This window comes from Miniopterus schreibersii, assembly GCF_964146895.1.
Source record: "Miniopterus schreibersii genome assembly, chromosome: 6".
Taxonomy (NCBI): Eukaryota; Metazoa; Chordata; class Mammalia; order Chiroptera; family Miniopteridae; genus Miniopterus; species Miniopterus schreibersii.
This window is the reverse complement of record NC_138107.1, coordinates 33,552,873-33,571,887: the sequence shown is the minus strand read 5'-3', so window position 1 is coordinate 33,571,887 and position 19,015 is coordinate 33,552,873. Positions and strand designations below refer to the sequence as shown.

Genomic DNA, 19,015 nt, shown 5'->3' with positions numbered 1-19,015 from the left:
TCTTGAAAGATATAATTTCTTTGTCTTTTATGTGTTGGGTATTTAGATAAACTTCTAATTGTGTGTGAGGTGCATGAAGGCATGTTACACTGCGGTTTCACCCCAGTGGGCTGGGAAGACAATAACTTTTAGTTCACTTCCCTAGTGTGTTGTCCATGTGGACAATTTTCCCGTTAAACAAATAGGTCATTTAAGCATGTTTACTGAACACAATGTCAATTGATGTTCTCATTTGGGTTTAATCAAAATTTCATTTAGTCTGTGAGTCTATGCATGCTACCCATATTGCAATTTAACCTCAAGATTTAGATCTAATTAGCATTTATTAAGTTCCTGTAATGTATTTGATCCAACACATGTATGGCCTACTTATTCTCCAAGTCAAATGACTGTGCAGATAAAAAGTGAGTGGCAGGACTGACTGGATAAGACAGTTCTTTCAAGTGGGTGAATGTGCTAGGCCTGAGTGTTAGGCATTATTTTCCTACTTTCCTGAGAAAACCTGGTAAGAGTGACAGCCTTGGTTACTAATATTTGAAGAAACAAATTTTTACTTTTGAATTTTATGTCAATATGAATTTACCATTTAATAGAGTATTTATGGTTTTAAAGGTTACTATTATATATATCTCTTTATTTGATTAAAAAGTTAATAGTCCTTGGCGTGTTTCTGGATATTGTATTTGTTTCCTGTTTCAGAATCTAGTGACTGGCTAAATGAATGCAGCAGCCAGGATGTTTTCCAAAACGCTGCTCATGGCTTTGTTGAGGCAATGCTATGACTTAGTGATCAAAGCTAGTTCTGTATTTTTCATATAAAATCAGTTTACTTTTTTTTTTTAAATTTCAGTGAAAGGAGCACCTCGAAACCTAAAAGTGACAGATGAGACTACAGATAGCTTTAAAATTACCTGGACTCAAGCTCCAGGGAGAGTTTTGAGGTACCGAATCATATATAGACCAGTTGCTGGTGGAGAAAGCAAAGAAGTAACCACTCCAGCCAACCAAAGGAGAAGAACCTTGGAGAACCTGACTCCAGACACAAAATATGAAGTCTCTGTAATTCCTGAATATGCCTCAGGACCCGGCTCTCCATTGAATGGAAATGCAGCCACTGAAGAAGGTAGAGGAAATATACTGACCACATGCTAACAACTAAAATCTTATTCTGCCAGGGAGACATTGGACAACTGTCCACATACTACAAGCCCTGAAACACTTGGTATCAATTATCTGAGTATTTTGGACTGCAGTCCTTTTGGACTTGAGCTACTCACATTTTTGACTTTTTCATGATAGAATTTATTTGTGTCATTAGAGCTTGAATGCTGTGGTATGGTCTAAATATAATTTTTAAAATATTAAATAATTTAATATAAATTTAAGGATTACTAGGGATTAAAAATCAAACTGTTATGCACCACTGAAACAGATTATATATCACTGCTTCAAAAAATTTTAGAATACTAACCTATTCTTACTTAAATGGTGTGATTTGGCTCCTAAGATAGATTCTGATATTTGTGGCCAATTATTAATATTTGATGTTATTCACTGAGAAAAATTAAGGCATTCATAATTTTCATTTTATTCCTTATTTTGAAAGTTAAAAAAACCATAACAATAATAGCAACATATTAGCAATAATGAACAGTTATTGAGCACCTTATGTGTCAGGTTCTATTTAAAGAGCTTTTCATATATTATTTTATTTAACCTTGCATAGAGTCAATGAAGTTGTTATTATTAATATTCCATTTTAAGAGGAAATTGAGGCTAAGGAAACTAAATAATAACTCAGACTCATGTTGCTAACACTCCATGTATCTGACTTTGTGGACTTGGCTGCCCTAGTGCAGACATTCACAAGGAATACCCACTCTGGTCGGCCCGCATCACTATTTCCCTCCCGGCGTAATGCAACTAATTAGCCTTTCCTGCCCAAAGCCTTGGTGGGTCCACCTGCTTTCTTCCTCCTCTCTTCCTTTTGGGAAGTCACTGCTTCCCTTTTTCTCTTTCTCTTTGGGGATCTAGGGCTTTTTATCCTGGGCATCATAAAAAGACCCAGTGACTCTTTATCTTTCTGACTTTTGGAGTAAAAGTGGCTGGCTGTTGTGTGCCCAGTGGAGAGTGTCACAGAGTTGGGTGCCTTGAGACCTTTCAGAGACCACATGGCCACTCTCCGAAAAAGTCATGAAATGTCAAACGTAGTTGCAAAGGGATGGGCAGCCCCTGAGTTTTACCCCAGGCTCGGCCTCACTTAGGCTGTTTCCTCTCTTACATATTTTTTTAGGGATAGCATTATTTTTACCATTTATCATTTTTATCACATCAGTGTATTTCCTGGCCATTACATTTAGATGTTCATAGCATTACTTTAATGAACCTTTTTCTATTGAAGATTTCTTAGAGGAATTAAAACCCACATTGTGATACTCATCAACATAGTGTATAGACATTTTTATGGTGCTTTGTTCCACTTTTAGAGAAAACCTTGTAGTTTTTTACACGACAGATTCTAACATGAAAGATTTTAACCATGGAAGTGCAGAAGAATTAAATGTCTTTTGCTTTGTTTCCTCTAACGCGTGAGGTCCAATTTAGAAGTGCTTGAACTCTATTGGCTAGTCAACCGATAGCCAATAGAGTTCACACACACATATGCATATAAAGCAGCAAAGTGTTTTCAAGTCATTTTATTAAATAATGAGTTTTTATGTTTTTGTCTTTTTTTAATGAAGTTAGAGGGAACCCAAGAGACTTAAGAGTTTCTGACCCTACCACATCAACTCTGAAATTATCTTGGAGTGCGGCACCAGGAAAAGTGAAACAGTATCTCATCACATACACCCCAGTGGCAGGAGGCGAAACTCAGGAGGCCACTGTGAGGGGAGATACAACCAACGCCGTGCTGAGAGGATTAAAGGAAGGGACAAAATACACCTTATCCGTGATGGCCTTGTATGCGTCTGGGGCCGGGGATGCCCTTTTTGGAGAAGGAACAACGCTTGAAGGTAATTGCTTGTCATAGTTTATAGAGACCTCTCAGCTTGTTTGTGATTGCATTTAGGAGGCTTAAAATGTTTTCAGTGAATGAAATCTAGAAATGTGCAATTCTTTCTCTTAAAAGAAATTGAAAAATAAGCAATCACAGAACTGCCTCTTATTTAGAGATGTAGAATATAAGCAACTGAAAAATTTAACTTGATTAGGAAGAAGTGTATTGGGGAGTTGAGTGCCCAATAAGGCCCTAGAGATGTGTCTGAAATGCCATGGGTTGGTTAAATGGAGAATAGGTATGTAACAGAGTGGGAAGGCAACTTGGGAAACATCTGTGGATGTAGAGCATTTGGGTAACCCAAGGTCACACAGCTGCTTCTATTACCCAGGACCAGATAGGAGCTGTCTGACTCTCAGTCTCTCTTCTTTCACCATGCAGGAGAGCATTCATCATAGCTTGAGAAATTTGAAAATCCAAGTTTCTGTTTGTTTTTCAACTGCCCTCTAAAATTCAGTTGCGTGTTAGAAGTTCAAAGTTAATGCAGTAGTTAGTAAGAACCACACAAGACTGGAGCTGTTTCCTTGGTTCCTTAGAGTAAATTGTCAGAGGCTTCATATCTTTTAGGATCTTTTGACATATAATGGCAGCTTAGAATGAACTTGCCACAACTACAAAGCAAGTCATGTAAGAGAGAAAAAAATATAAATTTAACTTAACCACATGAGAATGGAATATAATGTTAAAAAGAAATATCAGTGGATGGTTACAACAGTGAGTCAGTACCATAGTTGGGGGCCTAACTGGAAAATCAGGCATAGCTTTTCTTTCTTGTTATTACTGTCTTTTAGATGACTTATTAAAAACGGTTATAGGAAGGGAGCAAATCTGAAATATCTTTTGCGATGTGAAATCACAGTGATAGTTGACAAAATATCCATCAAATTTGATGGATCCAGGAATTTGGAGGGTTGTAGATGTTTTAATTAGCAAGGACAAGACTTACAGTAGGTAGTTTTGGTTAAAGCTTCAAGACTTAGTCAAGAATTAAAAACAAATAAAAAAATATTCTAATCAAAATTCTCTCCCAAATAGTGATCAAGAGTTTAATTCTAATAGTCCATAAAATTTGTTTTTAGAAGAAGATTTAAATAAAAGGTTAAATACTTGTGTGTAAAATACTGATTACCAGAAGAGTCCTTGTTTGGCTACTTAGCCATGTAAACTTGAAATAATTCCTTAACCCCTCTGAGCCTCAGTTTACCCAGCTATAAAGAGGGAATGATCATTGTTACCCCTTCTTACCAGACCTGTGGAGATCAAATGGGAGAATGTAAGAGAAACTCTTTGGGAACTATAAAATACTATATGCATATGAATTTATCAAGAAGAAATAACATTAACTTTGGACCTGATACCTAATACTTACTTTCATAAGTATTTCAGAGACATTGATTGGCTACACTAAAGTTTTGAAAATAATAAGAGCTAGAAATAGAAATTGCCTTAATTTCAGAGACATAATCTAAACAATAAAAGCATGTGATCTTTATATGTGGAGCCACATTCAAAATTTCTGAAAAGTCTTTCCTTTTCTTTTGATCCTTTGAAGTTCTCTTTCTCATGTGCTTTCCAGAGGCTTTCAATATAGATTGTTCATAGGATTTTTTTTTAAAGGATAAATCTTCAGGCTTTTATTTTTTACAGAACAGTTGTAGATTATTTATATTTGTGAAAATTTCTCCATTATAAGGAATATCTTAGAAATAGTTTAATAGTTTTTTACTTTTGCTTGTAACTTTTAACCTTCTGATGTTCTTCTGCATTTTCTTACTTTAAAAATATATTCATATTCAACCCAAATGTTCTCGATTCTAAAAAATTATGGCATTTTTGCTAAGAATAATATATAAACAAACTTTAGAAAAAACAAAATACATATTTTGATTTAACAGCAAACACATTCTGCTAGGCAAATAAAACCAGCCTCCTGATTTTTCTAGGCTAGGTGTATAGTCAAATTGTGTATAACTTTATAGCTTTGCACAAGTGGTGTAGAAAATCTACCAACTTGTATGCATGTGTGTGTGCTAGGGCACATATTCAGTAAAAAATTACCTCTAAGGGAGATACATGGGTAGTAAAATAAATTTTAAAAATTACTCTTTTTCATTTCCTGAGGAGACCAGCTAGATGATTTGCAGGTTTTCTTTAAAAATATAGTTAATTCTTTAAAAATATAGTCAATTCATAACTAAATTGTCAAAACAATTTTTCCCCCATTTGCACCAAACTCTTTACTGTGGTGAAGGATTATGCTGCCAGCTGATTTTATTAACATATTTATCCCATTGCATTAAGTGTGGTAAACTTGACAACTGTGTGAAAGCGTAGTTGTGACTCAATTAAAATAATAGAAGACTTTCGGCCCTGGTTAATCCATTTCATTTTATTGTATTAGCTCAGCCAAATCCACATACCATATACAGGAATAGGATATGATGGTAAGTGCAGGGGATGGAAAGCCCAGGGACAAAGCCAGGCAAGTGCTTTTGAGGGCTGCTGTTTTTCTAATCTGTTTTTCTCTTGGGAGAGGAGGTGGTAAGAGCCTACCATGAAGGAATGTTCCTTTCATCCAGAGGCATGGATCAGCAGGCACGAGCATTCTGTAGGTTGAAAATTTTATAGATTGCCTGAAGTGTATTCTATTCAACTCAGAAAGAATTAAAAAAATATTTAGTGTGGCGTACAACCATCCCCAGCTTGAAAATGTTCCCTAGTACTTTCTTGAAATGCAGCCAATGATCAGAAAATTCCCCTGTCCCTGGAAGAGAGATTTATTAGCACTGGCATTGGGGAAGTTCGTGGTTGGCTCTAGCGCTGTGTGAAATAGAATCACAAAGGCAGAGTTTATTACAGTTTCAGAGCCAAACTTCAGAGGAATCTGAGCACAGACCATTAGGTTTGATTTACATTGTTTTTTCCCTCCTCCTGTTGTTGTTGTTAAAGGAGATTTAATGTGCTTTAGACGTAAATGCGCTTTAAGTTTAGTAGAACTTTTACCTGTCACTGTTAGTGTTTAGAGAGAGGAAAACCTGTTCTTATAAACCTCAAAATATATAATGTCCATTTTAATTCAGAATTTTGTCACAAATGAATGAAAATTTCAGTTTGGGAATAATACAGTTCTTTTTATTTTTGAGTGTTGTTTTCTGGCTATGGAAAAGATGACTTTTCAGAATTTCCTTTGTTTGAGTTGCTATAGCAACCTGCCAGTGTCCTAGACATGAATGGCTTCCTGTACATCACACCAAGCTCACTCAGATGACATTTGAGTACAATGAGGTTTTTAGCACATCAAGGAATTCCTCTGCGTGGTGTTGAGTAACACGGGGCCCCTCCAAGATGGACTGAACAAGGCCTCTATGTTTCCCTAGATTTACTGCTGTCTCATAACTTGAAAAAAATCATACATTCTGGGTATAACTACTCTGACGTTTCCAGGGAACTAGCACAATCACCAAACAGTAACTCATATTTCCTTTTCTGTGAATTAATGGCTCATCAGAGAACAATCTACATCAAATTGGAGAGGTAACGGTTGTGGAGGAAATGTCACAGACTTTGAGTTTGAAGAGTGGTTTAATTGTTAAGAAGTTTTAAAGAACTATGTCTTGCTTAAAGTAATTAAGTTCACTTATCAATAGTGAACTTTGTCCTTTTGAATGGTGGCTTTAACTTATTGGTTGTAAATCAAGTGTGTTTCCACATGGACATTGTCCAGAAGCAGGTCTTCTGTATTCTGCTGTGGAAAGTTGGATGACTTTTGAGTAAGGCTCTAACGGAAAAGACAAATTGATTTAGAAGAGGGTTTACATTACATTTTCAATTTAACTTTCTATTTTTGAAAGTGGTATGTGAAACTCAATGAAAGCTGGCTGGAACAATCTATAAGATGAAATACAGTTTCATTTCATTATGATTAATTTTTCAGTTATCATCGTTGGCTAATTTGTATTATAATTATATTTGAATTGGATGATGATTTGCTTTCAGAAAGCAAATGGAAAAGGGCTAAGGATGTGTAGGAAAGTTACTTAAATGAGGCATTAGTTCTTTGGCCTCGTATATGGAAAAAAGTAGAAATCAACCCCTTTGGATGTTCAGATCATGAGAAATGCACCTGTCTAAATTACTTCCCACAGAAGCAGCGCGGAGATGCGTGCAAGCAGGCACGGGAAAAATGCTTTCTGAACTTATGTTAATACACTTTATAATCCAGGTGGAAATGCTGGGTATCAACATTTCTGAAACTGATGAATTTTGTATGTTTAAATCTACGATAGAAAAGCATTGTTCTTCTTAGTCCCGTGCTGGCTCTATGCTGGGGAGGACAGGGTAGAGGGGAAAACGACTGGGACGGAATCAAAGGAAGAAAGATGAAGGCATGCCCTCAGTGTAGGTGGCTTCTTTGAAATGATTGCCAGAAATTCTGCTATTAGAGGTAAAAGTAATATACAAAGTACAGGCGTGTAGTGCAGAATCATGAGATTAAATGTTGTTGAAAACAATGCCACTTGGATAAAAAGCCTGAACAAACCAGAACATCATAAAACACACATTTGTGAGTCTTGGGGCAGAGGGAAAGGAGGGACTCAGGGAGGGAGGGAGCCTTTGCTGGAGGAGAAGCGGATCTAGGTTTGGGGGAAAGTAGTGACAAAGTGGCAGAAGGTCTACTGGAGCTCATTTCTTTTGACGGCCACCATGGCTATGTCTCCCCCTTGGAGGAGCAGTAATCTTCCCTGGAGAGAGGCTGCAGACTGGTCTCATGACATAATTCCTTTCGGGTTCTTCTCTCGTTCCTCTTCCTTCCCATACACTCTAGAACAACACTCTCTCCCAAACCCAATCTAATGAAACCAAGACAAATAATCTCTTCCTGTAGTTGCTGATGTCTGAAGTTTCTTAGACTGGGGACAAAACCTATAATTCAATACGTTAAACCAAACCAAACGCCTTGTTGGGTAACACTTGGACTGAACCTCATTCACAAGAAAATGTGATCAACTCTTGAAGACGAAGCATACGGGGGGGGCAGAAGTAGGTTTACAGGTGTTCGTATGGGAAGTAATACAATAATTTATAAATAATAATATAAGAATAAGAATAATATAATATAAGAATAAACTCTGTTTCATGTACTCACAACTGTAAACCTATTTTTGCTTCATCCTGTGTGTTGAGAGCCATTTCCTTTTGAGACAGAAGGGAGGAGAGGAGAGAGTGGTGAGCATTCCATGTGTGTTTGGCATGGAAAGGATGTGATGAGAAGCTTCAATGAACTTCTTAATTCTCTGAGGGTCAGTGTATAGCCCATTCCACTACCTAAAGGGTGATTCGTTGTGCATGGCCATAGACCAGTGCAGTGTATGAGCCGTCCAGCAGTTCTGCGCAGCATCACTGTGTCCGACGATTTTGACCAGATTTGCTTTCACCACACATGTCTCTATTTTGAAGGAGCCTCATTTCAGAGTGAAAGCAAGTGTGAGGGTTCCTTCCCACACTGATCAAGCACACTTTCCAAATAAATGTCTCTCTAGGCCTCAAAGAGGGGTAGCAAAAAGAAGAGAAAAGAAAGAATTGAGAAGAATAAAGAGTTGTAGAGGAATTAGAATCACAGAGGAGATTTAGAAAGCATCAGTGGTTAGGCATCTCTTCAGATATTCCAATTTATTGATTTGAGAAAGGCCTAATCTTAGGCTATCGAGGCAATCCTATTCTCTGATTAGGTCCAGTCCAGTTATTTTGCTCCTGAGGACCCCAGGGCCCCAGGAGGTGACACAGCCTGAGGGTGGCCTGCTCAGCTGGTTACACATCTACTTTCAAGACCAGCTTGGCCAGTTGGCAGCCTGCCAATTAAATCATAGGGTGCAATCTAATTGCTTCATTGTTTTTGTAATCTAATATTTGGCCAAGCCAAGATTCCATTTTGAAAAACTTCAAGGGTTAGAGGTCAGATAAAGGTTACTGTCATGAGTATATTGTGTTTTCGAAGTTCTTGGGTGTCATGCAACAGCTGGAATACACAACCCTCTTGCTTTTTTCAGAAAAAGGTTTATCAGTGTGTTTGACAATAGTATAAACTTAATATTTAGCAGTATTCTTATCAAGCTGTCTGATATATAAGAAGCCCATTGAAATGGTTTGCCTTTCAATCTTGGCTACTGGACCGAGCTGTCTTTCTCCTTCCCTTGGTTGGATTCTATATTTCTTTGTCACTAACATGGAAATGTTGTAATGCCAGTGCCTGCAAATAATGCCTTTTTGTGACACATGCAGAAACTATAATTTTTTGAGGATTTTTTTGTAATTGAGAACTTAGCATTCACTGGAATTAGTGTTTTTAGCCATTAATTAGAACTCAGTAATATCTTTTTGTTAACATTTTATTTGTATCTTAGAAGGTGCTTTTACAGATTCTTTTCAGGACATTGATAAACCTTGCAAAGGTCTTTATTGCATTTTTACTAGTATTTTTGTTCTAGCTTTACAGGTCTTGAGCGTGTTAAAATAGTTGATTAAAATCCTTGGGAATACATGTCTAGTGATCGAGGCACCTTTTGTTTGAAGCCCAGAAATGTCATTGTGAATGTATTTTTGCTTCGGACACAATTCTCTTATTATTTTCTCATAGTGAAATCATTAGCCTCTGCTTGTGAAATTGATGTCTGTTGTCATGGAAAGAAACAATGTCACAAATTCAGTGCTGTAGAAAGTAGAGAGAAAAATGGGCTGAGAAGTACCATCTTTGGGAAGACTAGAAGCTAAAATTATTGTTTATAAATTACTCCAGTGTTAATTTGGAAGATAATTCCCACATTCTAGATATTGATATATTTTTTGGAATGTCATTAATGCAGTTTTTAGCTCATTTAAATTCAAAGTCAACTTTAAGTACAATTATTTTACAACAGTTGTTCCTAACTGCAGTTTAGGAAATTTAGGAGGAGAGACACATATGAAAAATGGCAGTATATCAGGCAAACATGTGCTGCACATGTAAAACTTAGAGACCAGTTGTGGGGATATCAATGATTAAAAAACAAAAAACAAAAACAAAAACAAAACACAAAGCTAACCAAAGAAAAAGTTTGTTTACATTTCTGTAAGTAGAGAAAATATAAAGATGTATGGCTGTTTAAGTAGCAAATACAAGTAAAGAAGACCTTTAGATGAAATTAACTTCAAGTATTGAGGGGGAAAAGTCAACATGTTCTTGAAAATAAGTATTCTTGGTTACAGTGAAATATGTAATTAATTTCCCTCTAGAGATGAAGTGCCTTGTCAGCAGTTAAAGTTATTTATAATGGAGTTAGAATTTTCCATTTGTACTTGGGGTCTGGTAGGATGCCCAGCTTCTGTTTTATTTATTTTTCCCTTCTAAAGTCTACCATATATGATTGGTTTTTGTTCACCCAGATTTTTTTTTTTTCATTTATTGTTATCTTTACTTTTTGTGCTGAAATTTAATTGTTTAAGTATGAGTATTTTTGATATATTTATTTTTAGTCTTTGATTCAAGTAAAATAATAGCCTTCAAAATTCTTGTAACAGCATTATATATCATTTGCTTGAATATACAATTACTGGTAAAATGTATGCTGTATAAGCAGATAGTTTTATATTTATGTCATACTGTGGCATAAACCCTAGTAAAGGTAGCCAATATAAAGTGACCTGTATATTTAACTTACATTTAAATTATGGAAAGTAAGGGTTTTATTGGAAGACATCTGTGCCTCCTATTAAGTTGAGGTTTCCATATTTTTCCATTTGGGTTGTATTTTTTTAATGAAAGAACCAAAATTTAGTAGCAGACATTTTCGATCAGCTAGAACAAGTGGTGTGCTTTATTTTGATGACTAATCGCTTTTAAGTTTTCCAGAAGAATTGGTGGTTTTTAGTTTCATTAGGGGTAAGCTGTATTGAAAGTTTGCACTTCTGCTTTTTTAACTGCATGAACAAATAGAATTTCCACCAAAAGAAATGATTGTTGGAATTAAGATTTGTGAGTGATTTGAAATTATTGTAAATCATACACTGAAACTGAGCTTTTAAAAATTAGATCAGAGAGGAAAAGATGATGGTACAGAAATAAAGATCTTTGTCTGAAATATAAAATTTTGGGATTTAGATGCATTTTTTTTAGAAGACTTTCTCTTAGGCATATGCTCCTTCATATTTGGATGCCACCCTTGTCCTAAAGGACCTTTCCATCTGACTGGACAGATAGGGGCCAGAGTGATAGGTAGGAATCAGATATAATTCTAAAGTTTTATTCCATCAGTCTGTTCCACTGACAGAACAAGACAGTTCAGAAGGAGAAATGAGCAACTTTAGACGAACTGAGTTTGAGTCCAGCAAGTTAGGAAGTCTGAGGATGCAGTAATATTGACATATCCAGTAGACATTAAAAAATGATTCCCCTTTAATTTCTGTTCTAGAACGTGGCTCACCTCAGGATTTAGTTACTAAAGATATCACTGACACGTCCATTGGGGCTTATTGGACATCTGCTCCGGGAATGGTTCGTGGTTACAGGGTCTCATGGAAATCGCTTTATGATGATGTTGAGGCCGGAGAGAAAAGTCTTCCTGAAGATGCAATTCATACTGTGATAGAAAATCTGCAGCCGGAGACCAAATACAAACTTTCGGTATTTGCAGTTTACAGCACTGGAGAAGGAGAACCTTTGAATGGAGAAGCCACGACTGAATGTAGGTAACATCACAAGTGTGGTTGGGTGTATTAGCTACCTTCACAAGCGACGTGAAGTTGAACTACTTGCATTTTTTTTCTTTACATGATCATTGAGGACTGAAAAATTAGAACCTTTAAAGAATGTGGTTTAAATTCAGTTCATTTAGTATCTAAAATTTATATCAAACTTTGAAATATTGAATTCCTTCCACCTGCCTGTATTTCTCCACCCCGCCCCCTTTGTGGAATGATCAACTAGATAAGAAACCCAACTAGTAAAAAGATCAGGAGCTATGGAAACAGAGAATTTGGGCACATTTATAGCTATATGACCTTGGGCAAGTTACTTCATTTTCTTTGAGCCTCAGTTTTCTAATCTGTAGAAAGCAGTTTCTTAAGAATTGTCCTGAGGATTAAATGGAATAATAATGTTTAAAGCACCAAGCAGAGTGCTTAGCCACTTAGAGATGACTGATAGATGCTAGTGGCTACTGAGACTGTGATTAATTTTAGAATCTTTACTTCTACTGTAGTTGGTGAGGTTAAATCAGAAGTCCACTCAGTTTTCTAGTGGCTCCGATTTGCCTTAATCTCATTAATATTCTTTCTTGTGAATAATTCTGAGTGATGTACCATCATTTATTATCAGCTGGCTGGTGAAGTATGTGTCCATATTTCTTAATTCTCTTTCCTAAAAAGCCATTTGTTAATCATGGGCATTTCTCAAAATTTATAGGGAAAAGTTTATTTCTTTTGTTTTGGGAAAACTTTAGGAAAAGAGGAAAGAGTGGAGAATTCTTATATTTCTTTTTATTAGAAAGCAGTGGAGGAATTGGGTGATTTTTGGGGGGCCGAAAGTAATTTCAGTTAAGTCCTATATCTAGATTTTAAGTTATTCTTAAATTAAAATCTTTAGGTCTGAGTTGTCTTAAGAATTAATCTTTTCTTTTTCAATCACTGGCAAACTCAGTTGGCTGTGTCTAAGCTTAAATTTGTGTCAAAATTAATGATATTTAAAAGAATCAAGCTCCTTTTAGGAAATTTAAAGAGGTGGAAAGGCATATCTCTCAGATATGAGAAATATGAATGGCTTACATAGTAGTAAATGAAATCTGGTGTTTGAATATATTGGCTGATGTTGTTTAAGAACCTGGCAGAAATTCATCTCTATTTTTGGCAGGAATTCATTTGTTGTAAAGAGAAGCCATGTTGTAAACTTAGGCCAGGTATGACACATAAAGCTAAATTTATTTGTGGGAGTAAAAATACAATTCACTTGGCTGAGAAATTATTGAAGTATATGTATTTAGAGGGAGGGAAAGTTTATTTTTATTTTTATTTTTTTAAAGCCTCTCCTCCATCATGTGTTCTTCCCCAAAGATTGAATTTTCAGTTATTTATTTAGGATTGAAAAACTCCACAAGGGACATGTTTTAGCCAAAAGCAAATATGGAAACAGAAATCATAAGTAATCTTTCATCTCTAAGAAGCTGAACATCTAAGAAATTTTGTTTTTCTTGGCTAAATGATTGATTTAAAGGTGGGGGAAGAGGAATGCCTCTTTTGAACTAGGAGCAGACCAGGCAGGAATGAAACATACATTTTATAGAGTGTATGCAAACTGCTTAGACATCTAATATGAGAGGAGCTGAGCACTTTTGTTTGTTCTACTAACATTTTGTTGTTTTACTTTGCCCTCTTTGTGGAAAATAAAGCAGTTTAGAAAGTACTTTGAGAAATTTGAGTCAGATGTGGTATTTAGGTGGTGGATGAATCCTAAAATGTGGATAACTGGGCAGAGTCACTAGGTCATGCTCATGGAGTTTCTTATAAACTTCCAAGGGGACATTTTGGAAGTATTTTCAGGATTGCTTTCAAACTCAGAGGCATGGTATGCGGACTGTTGATAGAAAGAAAACTGTGAATTGTGGCTAGAAAGCCAGCAGATGAGAAACTTTCTCAATAGAAAGTTTAGCAGTAAACCAGTTCTGGTTTAGCAGAGGTATGGTGGGTGTTGGAAAGCTGCTTCTGAGAGTTACTGAAACATGAAAAAAACTAACGATGTGGGTGTTATAGCATTTTATACCATGTGGCATATCTATCAATGAAGTAAAAATTGATTTTTATTTCTGAGAAGCCAACAAAGCTTTTTTAAAATTTTCCCTAAAATTCAGAGTTTGCTGTTACAAATAGAATGAGATATGTTGTACTTTATTTAACTTCAATTCCTTTATTTTAAAGAATTAATTAAAAGTCAGGAATATAATTGAAATCTTTGAAGCATTTCAAGGTGTGAAATACAACATTTCACTTATTAACATATTTAAATTAGGAAATATTTTAAAATTTGGGATTCTCTTCTTTTGGAAATATAAGTTTCTTTATAGATCAACAATTATAATATTTAAAAGTTCATTTGCCTCAATTCTGAGTTGTGTAAAATTTGTCTGAGAATTTTGTATAAAAATGTCTTGTTCTACTGAATAAAAATTTAAGATAGACACAGGTCAGAAAACATGTTTTAGTACAATCCTTTCTATAAAAGTGTTAGACACACATCAGCTTATTTGTGAAAATTTGTAATAATAACCCAAAATAGATTGTTCTCTTATATACCATTCCCCCCCCCATACTATTTTCAACACCCTATGTAAGGTCTTTACATTTTTTGTTTGAAAATATACATATTTTTTCTTTTAATAGTTCACTTACTTGAAATAATAGAGAATTGAAGATTAATCTGAATAAATTTTAATATTTACAGAAAGTAATATTCTTGCCTGAGAATTCTCTTAGTTTCTTTAAACCCTAAAACAAAAAAATTGCAACCAATTTACTCTTAGTTGAAATTACACTTTTGCATCTCTTAGAAACTGAACTCATAATCATCTATTGAATTTTTAACCTATTTTATTATTCTTATCTTAGTCCTCTATACATAATGTAGCTTTTGTTTATATGGCTGCTTTCAAGATTTTCCTTTTATCACTGATTTTGTGATGTGCCTTGGTGTCATTTTCTCCATGTTTTTTTGTGCCTAGGGGTCATTGAGCAACTTGGATCTGTGGATTTATAGTTTTATAAAATTTGAAAATATTTAGGCCATTATTTCTTCAAATATTTTATTTATTACACCCCCGTTCTCTTTAGTTACTCCAATTATACATGTATTAGTCTGCTTGAAGTTATCGCACAACTCACTGTTGTGCTGTTCTGTCTTACAATCTTTTTCTTTTCCTGTGTTACATTTGGATAGTTTCTACTATTATGTCATCAAGTTCACCAGTCTTGTTTCTACAATTTCTATTCTGCTGTTAATACCATCCTATGTATTTTTCAGCTACAGAAGTTTTGAGTCTCTTTTATATAGTCTATGTCTTTATTTAACATACTTAATATTTCTTCTATCATTAACATATGAAATATAGTTATAATAGTTGTTTTAATGTCTCTTTTGAATAATTCAATCATATATGTAATTTCTAATTCTGTTTCTATTGGCTGGTTTTTGTTCTTATTAGGAGTTTTCTTAGCTCCAAAATACCATCAGCTGTTGGATTAAACAACAGAAATGTGTTTTCTCACAGTTCTGGAGTCTGGAAGTCCAAGATCAATGTTCTGTCAGAATTTGGTTTCTGGTGAGAGCTCTCTTCCTGGCTTGCAGAAAGCCACCTTTTTGCTATGTCCACTCGTGGGGGAGAGAGAGAGTGAGAGAGCGCTCCTTAGTGTCTCCTCTTCTTACAAGGATGCCATTCCCATCAGATTAGGGCCCTCCTGTTGTGACCCCATTTAACCCTGATTACCTCCCCAAAGGTTCCATTTCCAAATACCATCACATTGGAGGTTAAGACTTTAACATAAAATTTTGGGGAGACACAATCACTCAGTTCATAACATGTGCCATATTTTTTTCTTCTTTGCATGCCTTGTAAGTTTTATTTGATGCTAGACATTGTGAATTTTACCCTTGGGGTGCCAGATATTTTTATTTTCTTATAAACGTCTTTAATTTTTATTCTGGATTTTTATTCTAGTTAAGTTACTTGGAAATAGTTTGATCTTTTAGAAGCTTTATTTTATTCTCTGTTAGAGATAAACAGGAGAAACCTTTAGTTTAGGGCTAATTTTGCCCCATTACTGGGGCAATAACCTCCTTAGTACTATACATGATATTCCAAGAATTTTGAGGTTTTGTACTCTGGTTAGGGGGAACATTTCTGGCTCTGTGGGATCTCTAGGAATTGCTTCCTCTGCTCTTTTGGGGTAGTTTTTCCCTTTATTTTGGGTAGTTTCCTCATACATAAACACTGATTAGTACTGGGTTGAAGAATCAAGGAGGGCCTTTTGCAGATTTTTGGAGTTTTTTTCTCTGTAGTACCATCTCCTCTATAGTACTTTGCTCTGCAAATTCTAGGGGCCCTGGACTCCCCAAACTCGCAAAACCAACTCCAGAATTAGGGGATACCACCATGCTCCACCTGAATCCCCCCTTCCTGTCCTGGGGCTGAAAGCTCTTTCTAAGCCATAAGCCAGGGTAATCATAAAGTGAATTCTCATTCATTTCTTATCTCTCAGGGATCACTACTATCCTGTGCTCTCTGATGTCCAATGCCAGAAAAGAGTTTTTCTACATATGTATATTTTTAAATTTTTTCAGGTTTTTAGTTGTTTCAAGTGGTCCTTACCCATTTGAACATGAGAGTTTCTCTTAGAATCAAGAAAGATTCTTTGCAGTGTTTCTTTAAGCTTTAGTTTCTTCCTATAGAAAATGCTTATGGCTTTTGAATTGCTAAGATTATTGAACTGAATTAAAAGATCCTGCTTATAAACTTTGATTATGTATAAGAAAAGGGATATATTTAGGGGTGTTCAATGACCTGTTTCTGATATAATTATTAATAATTGTGAAATATTAGTAAAAAATAATTTAATATGATTATATATTAATCAAACACTCTTTATATCCAGTGTTTCCTAAAACACTCAGCGTTTACTAATTTATTTTTAGAGCTCTTGAGATATTTTTATGTGTTAGAGCTTCCTATTCCTTTGTGTTCAGAGTCTTACATATTCATGGCAATCACAAACAAAGAACAATGTTAACTGTAGTCACTCTGGCTAGTCATTTGTGGACTGTACCATTCTTTGAAAAGACCCAAGTAGTACTTCTGACCCTGCATCCATTCATGATTTTTACTATTCCCCAAAGCATGATTGCTATAGGAATTTTTTTTACAGATGGAAGTATAATAAAAATTTTAAAAGCTCATCTCCGGAAATGAATGTTTTCTTTACTAAGGCCTTTAGAATGCAAATAGGAAATTTGTGCTGTATGAACTTCCATTTTTTATTTATTAGCCAGTAAAAGAAAAAATAATCTTACTGTGATCTCACTGAGATTAGGTACACATGCCATCATGAATTTATGAGAGATCGTGATGTTAGGCAAGAGAGCAGTGTACATATTTAAGAAGCCGCAGATGAGTTTATTTTCACGTGAATGGGGAGGTGAACATTTATATTTTCTTTCAACATGCTACACATTGTAATCTTTTTTAATCTCACAGTATCCAAAGATTCTAAAACCTTAAAAGTGGATGAAGAAACAGAAAACACAATGAGAGTTACCTGGAAACCAGCACCCGGGAAAGTCATCAACTACCGCGTTGTGTACCGCCCCCGTGGGGGAGGAAGACAGATGGTTGCCAAAGTGTCACCTGCAGTCACCTCAACAGTGTTGAAGCGACTTAAACCCCAGACCACATATGACATCACAGTCCTCCCAATTTACAAGACAGGAGAAGGAAAGCTTAGGCAAGGATCAGGAACAACAGGTACAAAACAGTCATGTTTTTGGGAAGTGTGTCATATTTAAGGAAGACTTTATACATCCACTTTATTTGTAAATGTCTAAAATCAATTCTGTAATAAATTAAATTAGAATCATTTGATAGATGACTGATGACATGTTATTTTTACCAATCAAGCTCCTGGTAAAATGATTCTACATATCAATGTTCTGATGCTAATCTAAAATTCTGCATTGTAAGAGTTATTTACACTTCCACTTGAGTAGCAATCCGTTAATCAGCATTTTTGTTGCATATTGCATCTCCTGCTACTAGACTTAACTTTCTTAAAAATATACATTTTGAAGTGTAAGGTTTGTGACGATTCTCATGTATGTCACTTAGCTACATCCAATTCAATTTATTATTATAGGGGCTAATAAAAAAACCCCAAAGCCTAGTCTTATGGATAATATTTTAAAATCTTGTTATCTTTACAGCTTCTCGATTTAAGTCACCCAGAAACCTCAAAACATCTGACTCAACCATGTCAAGCTTCCGAGTGACTTGGGAGCCTGCCCCTGGGGAGGTGAAGGGTTATAAAGTCACGTTCCACCCGACAGGGGATGAAAGAACGCTGGGAGAGTTAGTGGTTGGACCGTATGACAACACAGTTGTTTTGGAGGAACTTAGGTAGGCATGAACTATATTTGGTTTGTGTTAAAAGATGAATAACTTGTGTAAATTAGTAGGCCTGACACAGCAGAGTTGCCCGTAGAGTGTTTAAAATCAGCTGAAGTTATTTTCTTATTCTCGGTGCTGGTGTAGTTGAGAGGATTCAGAGGCTAGCAACAGAATTTAGGCCTGAGCAGATTTTGTTGGTAATGTTATAATGATTTTTGTTGTCAAGTGATCAGGGATGGCAGTTTTTCGATAATATCCTATTTTTTAAAAATTAACATCCATATCACAAGATTTTACCCAAAGCAGCTCTTCCCTAGCAAGCCCTGTGGCAACATGGGGGTTCCTGTGCCTTCGGGAAAGGCCCAGGTGACTCACACTGGGCTTCCGAGTGTGAACCCTCTTCTGGGGTGGGCCGTGGGAGAGAGAAGGCAGGACCTGTGCTTGGTGCCAGCTGGCAGGATCGGGGAAGGGTGAGCTGATTGAGTCTCGCTTCAGGCTATGCAGTGGAAAGCAAGGAAATTTGAGTTTGAACAGCACCCTACATTCATTCAAGTAGAAAGAATGGACTACTGTGCAGTGCCTTTTTGAAAGTTTGTTTGTTGCAGCCATTCATTCAATGATATTGAAGTCTATATAAATGCTTGCTATTTACTTGATAAAGAATAGGAAGGACGAAGTTTACTGGGCCTACTATGTGCCAGGCATCGTGCTAGGTGCTTTATGCTACCTTGCAAGGTACATTTAAGTTATTTCCTTAAAGCCCATGCTTAGAAGCAGTAATGGT

The 19,015-nt window shown here is 35.8% G+C and overlaps 1 protein-coding gene across 3 annotated transcripts in view; it reads left to right on the top strand.

The window, feature by feature from the left end:
* The window catches only part of COL12A1 (collagen type XII alpha 1 chain), a 109,741-nt gene that overhangs the window by 23,020 nt on the left and 67,706 nt on the right, over window positions 1-19,015 (top strand). For 2 of the 3 annotated variants that reach the window (XM_081139997.1, XM_081139998.1), the window contains exons 12-16: window positions 851-1,123; window positions 2,742-3,014; window positions 11,503-11,775; window positions 17,326-17,592; window positions 18,048-18,240. The exons of the other annotated variant lie outside the window; for it this stretch is intronic. In XM_081139997.1, coding sequence (XP_080996123.1) covers window positions 851-1,123; window positions 2,742-3,014; window positions 11,503-11,775; window positions 17,326-17,592; window positions 18,048-18,240 — 1,279 coding nt within the window. The remainder of the gene's footprint in view (window positions 1-850; window positions 1,124-2,741; window positions 3,015-11,502; window positions 11,776-17,325; window positions 17,593-18,047; window positions 18,241-19,015) is intronic. 3 annotated transcript variants of the gene reach the window in all.